The sequence below is a fragment of the Nicotiana attenuata genome, unplaced genomic scaffold (assembly GCF_001879085.1).
Source record: "Nicotiana attenuata strain UT unplaced genomic scaffold, NIATTr2, whole genome shotgun sequence".
Classification (NCBI taxonomy): domain Eukaryota; kingdom Viridiplantae; phylum Streptophyta; class Magnoliopsida; order Solanales; family Solanaceae; genus Nicotiana; species Nicotiana attenuata.
Window position 1 is genome coordinate 309,877 of NW_017671215.1, and position 14,738 is coordinate 324,614.

Here is a 14,738-nt window from a genome sequence, read left to right on the forward strand (position 1 = left end):
AGTTGTTCCACTCTTCAATTCCCATAGGATTTCATGTTCTACTTCTTCCCTAGCATTCAGGATTTGTCTCCAAACATTAGACCCCCTTCTAAACTGCACCACCGTTGGTATCTCCTTCTTGCAATACTTATTCCGCATAAAATTAAACCACAAAGATTTTGTGGTCCTAACCTCCACCATAGTTTAGCAAACAATGCCCTCGACACATCATGTAAGGACCTAAAACCTAGGCCCTCTTCCTCTTTAGGAAGACAAAGATTTTGCCATGAGGCCCAATGTCTGCTTCTCCCTTCTTCCTTTGTGCTCCGAAAGAACCTAGCAAAAATCTTATGAAGATGCTCCAGGACATTTTTTGGTGGATGCAGGACTGATAACATGTGGACTGGCATACTTTGTAACACACTAGTAATGAGTGTTGCCTTTCCTCCAAATGACAGCAGCTTTCCTTTCCATGAATGCAATTTAGCCTTTACTTTCTTGATAAGATCCTAATAATATTCCTTCCTCCTTCTAGTGTAGAAAATAGGACACCCTAGATATGTGAAGGGGAATTTACCTTTTGCAAATCCTGTAATAGCTCCAAGCGCCTGACACAATCCATTAGGAATCTTTGAATACATGTAGTATGAACTCTTATCTTTGTTAATCATCTGGCCTGATATCTTCTCATAGTTCCCCAACACTGCCATAATCTTGCTCAAGGAATGGAGGATGAGCAGAAGCAAAAATTATAGTATCATCAGCATATGCCAAGTGGTTTAAAGGATCAGACCACTTAGGCATTCCAAATCCCACAAATGACCTGTCTTCAAATAGCTTATTCAAAGACCTGGAAAGTACCTCAGCTGACAGAATGAACAATGCTGGTGATAGAGGATCCCCTTGCTTTACACCCCTTGTAGACTTAAAGAACCCTGAGGACTGCCCATTCACCAATACTGAATACCAATTTTTTGACACCAAGTTCCACACTATGTTGATGAAGTGCTCAGAAAATCTCATCTTCCTTAGTACATGCAATAAGTACTTCCATGAAACCCTATCATAGGCCTTAGCTATATCAAGCTTGATCACCATATTAGCTGGCTTTCCCCTTAACCTTATGTCAGTGACAATTTCTTGAGTCAACAAGCTGTTCTCAAATATACTCCTACCCTTCACAAATCTGGATTGATTAGGAGATATTAGAGAAGGCAAAAAAATTTCAATCTATCATGTAACACTATAGACAAGACTTTGTTAATGAAGTTGCTCAAGCTAATAGGTCTTAAGTCAAAAAAGGTCTCGACTCTAGGTTTCTTAGGCAGCAACACTAGATTGGTGTGAGTGATGGATTTAGGCAGTGCAGCTCCTCCATAGAAGTGTAGCACCATGTTGTGTATATCAGCACCAATAACATCCCAGCATGTTTGATAAAACAGGCCAGTGAATCCATATGGACCACTAGCACTCTCCCCACTAAGCTCAAAAACTGTTGTCTTTACCTCTTCAATTGTTGGCAATCTGCTAAGTTCCAAATTCTGTTCCATAGTGACTATCGAAGGTACATTATGAGCAAGGAAAAGTCAGATGTATCACCTTCATTTGTGAACTGTTCTTGATAAAAGTCCACTGCAGCTGTAGCCAATTGCTCCTGGTCTTCAATCCATACCCCACTTACACTTTTGATCCTCTTCAGTTGTTATTTCTTTCTTTTGCCATTGACATGATGGTGAAAGAAACTTGTATTCCTATCTCCTTCAGCAAACCAAGTCATCCCAGCTTTCTGTTTCCAATAATGCTTCACAATACTCAAGTATTTTCTTCAATTCAGATTGTGCCTTTTGAAGCACAATCCTGTTCTCAATTGTAGGCTCTTCTTCAAACAACATCTCTTTCACCCTAACAATGTCCTCCAAAATAGCCAACTGCTTGAAGATATCACCAAATGTTTCCCTACTCCATTTTGACAGTGCTGCCTTCACCCTCTTGAGCTTCTGCTTGAACGTTAAAAACGGATCCCCATTGAAATCAGCTTCCCAATTCTACCTCACCACATCCATAAATGTAGCATGTTTAGTCCAAAAGTTCAAGAACCTGAAAGGCTTGACAAAATTGGTGGTCTGCTCCCCACATGTCATTAACAATGGTGCATGATCTGATCTAGTTCTGATTAGATGTTCAACTTCAATAGTTGGCAACATGTTCTGAAATGGAAAATCACAAAGATCCTATCCAATATTTTGAATATACACGCAGCATTGGATCTCCCATTCCACAATGTAAATGGACTTCCTTTGTATCCTTGCTCAAACAAACCACAAGAATTTACACAAAATGCAAAATCCTCATATTCAGGCAGGTATACCGGTAGTCCTCCTATTTTCTCATCTTCATGTAATATCACATTGAAATCCCCTCCTACCAACCATGGCAAATTCATATCACTTGCTAAGTAACACAAGTGATCCCACAATTCCAACCTCTCAATTGCTGAACATTTTGCATAAACAAATGTCATCATCGTGTGCTTCCCCAGGTCATGTTGAAGCACTCTCACAATCACCTGTTGCTCAGTATCCTCCACTAATTCCCATTCTACCACTGCATCAAAGAACAACCAAATTTGCCCATTAATATTTGCATATGCCGTCTCCATATTCAACCTTCTTCTATATCTATCAATGAATCTCTTCTTTTGAAAAGGTTCCATAAATGCAACTACACAAAAGTTATGCTCCCTATTCATGTTGATCACCCTTGGAAATTCCTACTTGTATTCACAGACCTTATGTTCTATATTAATGTTTTGATCATCATTTAGATAGAGAAGCTGCCCTCCTGGGCATAATTCTTGAAGGTTGTTCTGGCTCTTTATTATGATTCTTCTTTGTTTTCTTACCTCCTTTAGCACTAGCTGTAGGTGATAGATCCCCATCCCTAGCCACCCGTTTGAAGTTTTCTGCTATTGATTCATCATCTTCCTCATCCTACATAGGATTTTGTCTCATTAAGTCATCATCAATTGGTGCCACATTGTGTGTAACTAAATCATGTAGATGTTGTAGCGGAGTCTTCAGTGGAACATTAAGATACAACTACATAATTTGATCAGTGCCATATTCCATAGGCACTTCCTCTATTTCCCCAGATCCTCTTGGAACAATTGCCTGCTCATCATTCTTTTCATTGCTTGACACGACCCTAGTTCACCAATCGTGAACATGTCGTGACGGCACCTGGTCCCCATGACCAGGTAAGCCTAACATCTGCGGAAATATAATACTTGCGGAAAAAAATAGAGAAAATAAAATCAGGTATCTAAAGGAAACTGTACTGAATGCCGCTGGGCAAGTACAACTCAATATCACAAGCCTAAAACAATTCCCAAAACCCGAAAACTCACGGGCAACACAGGCTACAGAAGTGTATAGTAAGTTTCCATACTCCAGAATTTCTAACAACCGAAAGAAGGAAAACTAAGTACTCAAGATAGAGTAAGAGGGAGACTCGTCGGTCTGCGGACGCAGCAGATCTACCTCGAAGTCTCCGTAGTCCTCCTGCCTCACTGATAGTGCGCCTGAGTGGAGGTACCTGGATGATCTGCACATAGAAAACATGCGTAGGAAGGGCATGAGTACACCACAACGGTACTCAGTAAGTGCCAAGCCTAACCTCGGTTGGGTAGTGACGAGGAAGGTCAGGGCCCTACTGAGACAAAATATATTAATAATAATAATTTAACAATATAATAATCTGACAGAAATAATAAATACAGCAGTGAGATAAGACAAGTCAACGAGGCTATAACAACTACACGAGTACAGAATAAACACAGAGTAAACACAGATCAACACCAATGATAACAATGAGGGTCTCCCAGGATACCGTCCTGTAGCCCTTTTTCTCATCTGTCCGGTGGATCTTCCGGGATACCGTCCCGTAGTCCATCATATGTGTACATCCGAAGGATCTTCCGGGATACCGTCCCGTAGTCCAACCACCATTGTGCAGGGGGATCTATCGGGAATCTAACCCGCAATCCCAAAGTAAAAGTGCAGGGGGGATCTATCGGGAATCGAACCCGCAGTCCCAAAGTAAAAGTGCAGGGGGATCTATCGGGAATCTAACCCGCAGTCCCAAAGTAAAAGTGCAAGGGGATCTACCGAGAATCGAACCCGTAGTCCCAAAGTAAACAAACAAGGGGGGGGGGAGCTACCGGAATCCCACATCCGTAGTCCCAATGTAAATGCGCAATCACAACCAGAAGGTACACGGAAATGAAGTACAAAAAGACAAGCAACAGATAGTACTGACCTAGCATGCTTCACGTAGTACAGTTAAGGCAGCTTAAGCAATTAGGCAAAATAAATCAACTAAACATAATTTCCTAATCTAGGACAAGTTATAATTTCAAGTAGAACAAAGCAAATATGGAAGGAACTCAATCTCAATATCTTAAAAAAACCGGGTTTTCCAACAATTGGCTCAAGTACACGCCCGTCACCTCGCGTACAAGGCACTCAAATCAACAAATAACAAATCCTAAGGGGAAAGGTCCCCCACACAAGGTTAGACAAGCCACTTACCTCGAACCGGCTCAATATCAATAGAAACCACGCCTTTGCCACGAGTATCCGACTCCAAATGGCCCAAATCTATTCAATTCAATTACATATCGTAAATAATATTGCAAACACCTGATTCCACTATTAAATTTAGAGCTAGGGCGCGAAAATAGGTAAAATGACCCAAATGCCCCTCCAGCCATCATCTCGGAATCGAATAATTTTTATGTTTTCAGAACCCTCGTACTCTCACGAGTCTAACCATATAACAATCTCCCAAATCGGAGGTCAAATGCCCCCTCAAAACCCCATAGTTAGGTCTAAGAAGTTTACCCACTTCCCATTCAAAAACACGAAATTAAAGGGCGAATTTGCGATTAGATTAATGGGTTTTAGTCATAGGAGAGTAGAGAATCGTTACCCAGTGATTGCCCTTGAAAAACCCTTGAAATTGCTCCCAAATTCGAGCTCCAAACCTTGAGTTTTGATAAAAATGGAAAAACCTCGTTTTTGAAATGTTAAGTACTGTTCAGGGGTCTAAAGCATCGCGAACGCGAAAGACAGCACGCGTTCGCGAAGAAGGAAAATATAAGGGACCAAAAATGCCCTTCGCGATCGCGAAGGAATGGATGCGGATGCGAAGGCCTGGGTTCGAGTGAGCTACGCGAACGCGACATAGGTCATGCGAACGCATTGAATGAAAATCAAGCCCACCCCTTGGAGTCCAATAAGTCTATGCGAACGCGACAGCCCTGACGCGAACGCGGTTAAGAAACGTGTGAAGCTATGCGATCGCGGAGCACTAATTGCGAACGCAATGAAGAAACTTGTCATCCTCCAGAATTACTCTACGCGAACGCGTAGAGGAGGACGCGAACGCGAAGAGGAAGAAGGCCAAAGCTACGCGAACGCGTGTATGTTACCGCGAACGCGAAGAAGGAATTGGGACCTGCACAGCTGAAGGATTTTCTGCAACACTTTGAAACTCCAAAATGCTCCGTGAGCATCCGAAACACACCCGAGGACCCCCCGGGGCCTCAACCAAACCTACGGACGTATCCCATAACATCATTCAAACTTGTACCAATCCTTAAACCACCTAAAACAACGCCGGAAACACGAATTAATCGAGGATTCAAGCCTAAGAACTTCAAATTCCAACAAAACACGCTTTCGATCAAAAACCTAACCAAACCTCGTCCGATTGACTTGAAATTTTGCACGCACGTCCCAAATGACATAACGGTGCTATAGAAACTTCATGAATTCCATTCCGACCCTCAGATCAAAAATTCACTATCAGACCGGAAACTTCAGAAACTCAAACTTCGGCATTTCAAGCCTAAGTGAGCCACGAGGTTCCAAAATACATTCCGAACACGCTCCCAACCCCGAAATCACCTAACGGAGCTAACTGAACCATCGGATTTCCATTCCGAAGTCGTCTTCACACTGTTCCAATTACGGACCATTTTTCAACACTTAAGCTCTCATTTAGGGACTAAGTGTCCCAAAACTTTCCAAAACTCAACACCGAACGTCCCGGCAAACCAAAATAGCAGAAATGAACTTAGGGGAAGCAGTTAATCGGGGATCGGGGCATAAATTCCAAAAATGACCGGCCGGGTCGTTACATCCTCCTACACTTAAACATTCGTTCGTCCTCGAACGAGCATAGAGAACATACCTGAAATAGTGAAAAGATGCGGGTACTGGTTGCGCATATCCTGGGGTCCATTGTGTCATTTTTGACGTGTGTGAAAAATTTCAGATCATTCGGATGAGGTTTGATAGGATTTTGGATCGGTTGCGAAATTCGGAAGTTTTGAAATCCTTAGGCTTGAATTCGAGGGTGATTTGATGTTTTGATGTTGTTTTGAGTGTTCCGAAGGTTGGAATAAGTTTGAATGGTGATATGTGACTTGTTGGCATGTTTGGTTAAGGTCNAACGCACGACGACGAACGACGAAGACACGCAGCGTTCGCGAAGAAGGAAAATATAAGGGACCAAAAATGCCCTTCGCGATCGCGAAGGAATGGATGCGGATGCGAAGGCCTGGGTTCAGTGAGCTACGCGAACGCGACATAGGTCATGCGAACGCATTGAATGAAAATCAAGCCCACCCCTTGGAGTCCAATAAGTCTATGCGAACGCGACAGCCCTGATGCGAACGCGGTTAAGAAACGTGTGAAGCTATGCGATCGCGGAGCACTAATTGCGAACGCAATGATGAAACTTGTCATCCTCCAGAATTACACTACGCGAACGCGTAGAGGAGGATGCGAATGCGAAGAGGAAGAAGGCCAAAGTTACGCGAACGCTTGTACGTTACTGCGAACGCGAAGAAGGAATTGGGACCTGCACAGCTGAAGGATTTTCTGCAACACTTTGAAACTCCAAAATGCTCCGTTGAGCATCCGAAACACACCCGAGGCCCCCGGGACCTCAACCAAACCTACGGACATAACCCATAACATCATTCAAACTTGTACCAATCCTTAAACCACCTAAAACAACGCCGGAAACACGAATTAATCGAGGATTCAAGCCTAAGAACTTCAAATTCCAACAAAACACGCTTTCGATCAAAAACCTAACCAAACCTCGTCCGATTGACTTGAAATTTTGCACGCACGTCCCAAATGACATAACGGTGCTATAGAAACTTCATGAATTCCATTCCGACCCTCAGATCAAAAATTCACTATCAGACCGGAAACTTCAGAAACTCAAACTTCGGCATTTCAAGCCTAAGTGAGCCACGAGGTTCCAAAATACATTCCGAACACGCTCCCAACCCCGAAATCACCTAACGGAGCTAACTGAACCATCGGATTTCCATTCCGAAGTCGTCTTCACACTGTTCCAATTACGGACCATTTTTCAACACTTAAGCTCTCATTTAGGGACTAAGTGTCCCAAAACTTTCCAAAACTCAACACCGAACGTCCCGGCAAACCAAAATAGCAGAAATGAACTTAGGGGAAGCAGTTAATCGGGGATCGGGGCATAAATTCCAAAAATGACCGGCCGGGTCGTTACATCCTCCTACACTTAAACATTCGTTCGTCCTCGAACGAGCATAGAGAACATACCTGAAATAGTGAAAAGATGCGGGTACTGGTTGCGCATATCCTGCTCGGTCTCCCAAGTCGCCTTCTCGGCCAGCTGACCCCGTCACTGAACCTTTACTGAAGCTATGTTCTTTGACCTCAACTTTCTTATCTGCGTGTCCAAAATAGCCACTGGCTCCTCAACATAGGATAGATCCTTGTCCAACTGGACTGAACTGAAATCCAACACGTGCGACGGATCACTGTGATACCTCCGGAGCATCGAAACATGAAATACCGGATGAACTCCAGCCAAGCTGGGAGGTAAGGCAAGCTCATAGGCAACCTCCCCAACTCTCCTCAAGATCTCAAAAGGGCCAATAACCTCGGACTCAACTTCTCTTTCTTTCCAAACCTCATGACGCCCTTCACAGGCGAGACCCAAAGCAGAACCCGCTCACCAACCATATATGAAACATCACGAACCTTCCTGACCGCGTAACTCTTCTGTCTAGACTGGGCTGTACGGAGTCTGTCCTGAATCACCTTGACCTTCTCTAATGCATCCTGAACCATCTCTGTACCCAATAGCCTGGCCTCACCCAGCTCAAACCAACCCACCGGAGATCTACACCTCCTGCCATATAAAGCCTCATACGGCGCCATCTGAATGCTGGACTGATAACTGTTGTTATAAGAAAACTCCGCCAATGGCAAGAAATGATCCCAAGACCCTCCAAACTCAATCACGCACGCACGGAGCATGTCCTCAAGAATCTGAATAGTGCGCTCGGACTGTCCGTCCGTCTGGGGGTGAAATGTTGTGCTCAACTCCACCCGAGTGCCTAACTCCTGCTGCACAGCTCTCCAGAACCGCGATGTAAATTGAGTACCTCTGTCTGAAATGATAAAAACTGGAATACCATGCAAACGGACGATCTCCCTAATATAAATCTCCGCCAACCGCTCCGATGAATAAGTGGTACACACAGGAATGAAATGAGCGGACTTGGTCAGCCGGTCCACAATAACCCAAATGGAATCAAACTTCTTCAAGGTCCGTGAAAGTCCAGATACAAAATCCATGGTGATGCGCTCCCATTTCCACTCCGGAATCTCTATCTGCTGGAGCAACCCACCCGGGCGCTGGTGCTCATACTTCACCTGCTGGCAGTTGAGGCATCTAGACACATAACCAACTATATCCTTCTTCATCCGCCTCCACCAGTAGTGCTACCTCAGGTCCTGATACATCTTCGCGGCACCCGGATGGATGGAATACCGCGAACTATGGGCCTCTGCTAGAATCAACTCTCGAAGGCCATCAACATTGGGCACACAAATCCGGCCCTGCATCCTCATTACTCCATCATCTCCAATGGTCACATCTCTGGCATCCCCACGCTGGACCCTATCCTGAAGGACAAGCAAATGAGGGTCATCATACTGCCGCTCCCTGATACGGTCAAATAGGGAAGACCGGGAAACCACACAGGCTAGAACCCGACTGGGCTCCGAAAGATCCAATCTCACGAACTGGCTGGCTAAGGCCTGAACATCCATCGCCATAGGCCTCTCTGAAGCTGGTAAATATGCCAAACTCCCTCTCGCCCGGCGACTCAAGGCATCCGCCACCACATTGGCCTTGCCCGGGTGATATAGGATAGTGATGTCATAATCCTTCAGCAGCTCTAACCACCTCCTCTGACGCATATTGAGATCCTTTTGCTTGAGCAAGTGCTGCAAACTCCGATGATCAGTATAGATCTCACAAGGCACTCCATACAAATAATGACGCCAGATCTTCAAGGCATGAACAATGGCAGCTAACTCAAGGTCGTGGACAGGGTAATTCTTTTCATGTACCTTCAACTGTCTGGACGCGTAGGCAATCACCCTACCATCCTGCATCAACACTGCTCCAAGGCCAACTCTCGAGGCATCACAATAAACTGTATAAGACCCCGAACCGGTAGGCAACATCAAGATAGGGGCTGTAGTCAAAGCTGTCTTGAGCTTTTGAAAGCTCGCCTCGCACTCCTCTGTCCACTGAAATGGGGCACCCTTCTGGGTCAATCTAGTCATAGGGGCAGCAATCGATGAAAATCCCTCCACAAAACGACGGTAGTAACCCGCCAAGCCAAGGAAACTGCGAATCTCTGTAGCTGAGGACGGCCTGGGCCAACTCTGCACGGCCTCTACCTTCCTCGGATCCACCCGAATACCCTCGCTAGAAATCACATGGCCTAAGAATGCCACAGAACTCAGCCAAAACTCACATTTTGAGAACTTTGCATATAACTTTTTCTCCCTCAAGGTCTGTAGCACGGTCCTCAGATGCTGCTCATGATCTTGCCGACTCCGGGAATACACCAGAATATCATTAATAAAAACAATCACGAACGAGTCAAGATATGGCCTGAATACACTGTGCATCAAATGCATAAAAGCTGCCGGGGCATTAGTCAGCCCAAAGGACATAACAAGAAACTCGTAATGACCACACCGAGTCCTGAAAGCAGTCTTCGGGATATCTGGCTCCCGAATCTTCAACTGATGGTAACCTGAGCACAAGTCAATCTTAGAGAACACCTGTGCGCCCTGAAGCTGGTCAAACAGATCGTCAATGCGAGGCAAAGGATAACGGTTCTTCACTGTAACCTTGTTCAGCTGGCGGTAATCAATACACATGCCCATGGAACCATCCTTCTTCTTCACGAACAAAACAGGAGCACCCCACGGTGAAACACTGGGTCGAATAAAACCCTTACGAAGCAATTCCTGTAACTGATCCTTCAACTCCTTCAACTCAGGAGGAGCCATACGATACAGAGGAATGGAAATGGGCTGAGTGCCCGGCAACAGATCAATGCCGAAATCAATGTCTCTATCAGGTGGCATGCCCGGAAGATCAGCTGGAAATACATCGGGATAATCCCGTACCACTGGAACAGAATTAACAGAAGGGGTATCAACACTAACATCTCTCACATAAGCCAAATACGCGGCACACCCCTTCTCAACCATGCGTTGAGCTTTAAGAAAAGAGATAACTCTACTGGGAGTATGATCTAAAGTACCACTCCACTCAATACGCGGAACACCTGGCATAGCCAGCGTCACGGTCTTAGCGTGACAATCAAGAATAGCAAAGTGGGGCGACAACCAGTCCATGCACAAAATAATGTCAGAATCCACCATACCGAGTAATAATAAGTCTGCTCTGGTCTCAAAACCACGAATAGTAACCAAACATGACCGATAAATGCGGTCCACAACAAGAGAATCTCCCACAGGAGTAGAAACATAAACGGGGGCACTCAAAGAATCCCGAGGCACACCTAAATGCGGAGCAAAGTAAGAAGACACATAAGAGTAAGTAGAGCCCGGATCGAATAGAACCGATGCCTCTCTGTGACAAACCAGAATAATACCTATAATGACGGAGTCAGAGGCAACAGCCTCAGTACGAGCAGGAATAGCATAATATCTGGCCCGGCCCCTCTCTCGAGGGCGACCTCTATCTCCCCTACCTCCGCCCCTAGCCGGCTGGGCAGGTGGGGTAGCTGCTGGAGTTGTGATCATGGCCTGACAACTCTGAGGAGCACGCTGCGGCTGAGCAGCCTGTGAAGATGCACCCCTACCAAGTCTGGGGAAGTCCCTAACCATGTGGCGTGTATCACCACAATCAAAACAAGCTCTAGGAGGATGCGATGGTTGTGACTGGCTGGGACTAGGCCTGCTGGACTGACCTCTGGAAACACCTCGCACAGGAGGCGCGCTAGAAACTGGAGGTGCATAGTAAGGCTCATGTGGTGTAGGCGGAGCTGGAGTACTGCCGGCTGCTGGAAGAGCTGAATGAACAGGGCGACCCGAATAACCTCTGCCATAACGACCTGCTAATGGGGTACGGGCACCAGAGTAGTGACCCGACTCCCGAGACCTCTTGGCCTCCCTCTCTCCTCGCTCCCTGGTGAGCATACCCTCAATCCTCCTAGCAATGCTCACTACCTGCTGATAAGGAATGTCCATCTCCAACTCTCGAGCCATGCTAGACTTGATGGGCGGAATAAGGCCCTCAATGAATCTGCGAACTCTCTCTCGAACAGTAGCAACCAAAGCCGGTGCGTGCCTGGCCAACCTGGTATAACGGATGGCATACTCTGAAACTGTCATAGCACCCTGGCGCAAGTGCTCAAACTCTGCGCGCCATGAATCTCTGAGGCTTTGGGGAACAAACTCCCTCATAAACATGTCCGAGAACTGGGTCCAAGTCAGTGAAGCAGCCTCGACTGGACTGTCTAACTCATAAGTACGCCACCGATCATAGGCGGCTCCCTGAAGCTGAAAAGCAGTGAAAGAGACCCCGCTAGACTCCACTATGACCATAGTACGAAGAATGCGATGACACTCCTCCAAAAATCCCAAAGCATCATCTGATGCTAAGCCACTGAACACTGGGGGATCATATTTCTTAAACCTCTCAAGCCTCCGCTGCTCGTCCTCTGAAGCAGCTGACCCATCCTCGGGCTGAACTGGTGCTGCAGGCGGTGGGGGAATAATCTCGGGAACCTGCTCAACCTGCACTCGCTGCTCAGGAGTGCGGACGGCGGGAGTCTGCGCTCCTCCCCCGGCCTGGGACGTGGCTGCAGTAAGGGAAAGCAACCCCGCCTGAGTCAAGGTGGTGTACATGCTCATGAACTGAGCCAAAGTCTCCTGGAGCGCTGGAGTAGTAGTGGCAGTAGTAGGTGTGCCAGGTGCTTGGGCTCCATCTGGATCTGCTGGTGGTACCTCGGCGGCAGCTCGCGCAGGTGCTCTGGCTGCACCGCGTGCGCGTCCTCGACCTCTTCCCCAGCCCCGTCCTCTGACGGCTGCAGTAGGGGGCGCGGGTGCCTGATCATCTCGAGTAGCGCGTGTCCTCACCATCTGTGAGAGAATAGAAGACAGAAGTTTAGATTTGATGTCAAAAATATCGCACGACAAGGAATTCAAATGAAGTGAAGATTTTTCCTAAACAGTTACATAGCCTCTCGTAGATAAGTACAGACGTCTCCGTACCGATCAGCGAGACTCTAATAAACCGGCCTGTGTTCCGTGACTCCTATAAACCTAGAGCTCTGATACCAACTTGTCACGACCCTAGTTCACCAACCGTGAACATGTCATGACGGCACCTGTCACACCTCTTTTTTTACTACCCCCGCAGAAGAGGGTATAATAAAGGGAGTTATTTCCAACTTGAAGTGACAATCGGAACGGGATTTATTATTAAATTTTCAGAGTCGCCACTTAGGATATTAATGGTGTCCCAAGTCACCGGTTAAATCCCGACCCGAGGAGATTATGACCCTGTTATCAATCTGCGAACCAGAAATCCAGGTAAGGAATTCTGTTAACCCGGGAGAAGGTGTTAGGCATTCCCGGATTCCGTGGTTCTAGCACGGTCGCTCAACTGTTGTGATTGATTTTATCTGGTTTTAAAACATGTACTAACCTATGTGCCCTTTATTAATAAACCGCTTTTATTTATATCTTATGAGAATTGCAACACAGTGAAAATGCGTCTTGAACCGCGTCGCACCAGTGCACCCGTAATTGTTAACACATTTCGACTTCGTTGAGATTTGGATTTGGGTCACATAAATGTACACCCGTGTTTAGGAAGGTAAATTTATTAAAATACGTGCCTAAAGCAACTACGCGTTTATTAACTGTGTGGGGAGCCATGAAATTCGCTAAATGGCACATCCCGAGGTCTAAATATTTTGATATAAGCAATTAATGAGGGCCCCGCAATTTGTGTGTTTATTTGGCGAGGCTCGTCTCGTCAATTGTTTATTTTAAAGGGTAAATCCTAAAGCAATCTATGATTTTTATATTTATTCGTCTTTGACTATTTGTTACTGGACCTAATAGTGACTTTACACTGTGTGGCAGCCACTGGGCTCCAGGACGAGCCCAACAAAAGAAAAGGTTAAAATTACGTGCACACCATAAACTGACCGAGCAAATCTAGGCCCAGGCCCATACGTACACAAGCATTTAACCGAGCCTGGGCCGTTCATTGAGGCCCTGAGACTTATTCCTTTTGATAATAAAATACTGGGCCCAAACTGTTAAGCCAGGCCAGATTCCAGTTCAGATTTCAATATGCAGTGTTATTGTTACGAACTAAAAATCGAAACAGCCTAGAAACTTATTCAAGTTGTCCTATTGATATCAACCTAATACTGCCCAGTTTTAAATACAGAGATTGAACATTGGATGCAATCTGTACTGCATATAGGATTAAACATTGGATGCAATCTTCCCAGAAATTAATTACATAATCAGAATTAAAGCTCATTGCACAGTCCATACGAACAGTCCAGTTATACAGTCCAGGGTTTACACTCATATAAATCGATTTACACTGTGCTAGGTGATTAAATCTAATGCCCATTCGACTACCAACACACCACAGTCCAGGCAGCACATTTCAGGATCAAACAGGGGAGTAATTGTATTCCATTTCAAGCGTAAAGTTACAGCAAGGCAGATTCAAACGTGTACCTGGTAAATGCAAATGAGAAAAGGAAAAGATCAGCAGCAGTGACAGTTTTCAACAGCAGCCCAGGAATAAGTTAAAGTCCAGTAACAGCTCAGTCAACATAGCAAGTTCAGGGATAAGCTTGAAATTCCAGTGATGAACCAAGACAGTAACAACTTCAAGCATCAATGCAAATCGAAACCAACTTGACTACTCAGACTTCATTTTACAGCAGCTCAAATACACCCTAATGACTCTCTTTGCGGCAACTTTCAAATGTTGAACAGTACACTCGTAAACCAGCTTGTTTCTGATCCTAATGCTGATATTAGTATTATTCTGAAGGAATTTTAGGCTTCCAGAAACTTTGTGTAATGCCTTTTGGGAGGGGGTTTAGATGTCTGCCCAGAAAAAAAAAACCTTCTTCATCAAGGCAAATGAATGCCTACTTATAGGTGAACTTAGGGTCTAACTTCAGATTTTCCTTTTACCCCTTAGTCCCTATTCTAATTTCAGTGTTTACCCTTTACTTTCTGACTTGTTACACAAGTAACTACCCTAAGTTTATTAAAACCTACACTATAGTCCATCCTAGAAGGTTCTATACT

General features: G+C 45.4%; 1 protein-coding gene across 1 annotated transcript; it reads right to left on the minus strand.

Moving 5' to 3' along the window:
• Nucleotides 1-2,795: 2,795 nt before the first annotated feature.
• LOC109206749 (RNA-directed DNA polymerase homolog) lies at nucleotides 2,796-10,292 on the minus strand. The gene is made up of 2 exons (XM_019369608.1): nucleotides 9,885-10,292; nucleotides 2,796-2,969 (listed from the first exon to the last, which is right to left on the minus strand). The coding sequence occupies exons 1-2, from the start codon at nucleotides 10,290-10,292 to the stop codon at nucleotides 2,796-2,798; spliced, it is 582 nt and encodes a 193-aa protein (XP_019225153.1).
• Nucleotides 10,293-14,738: the final 4,446 nt, after the last annotated feature.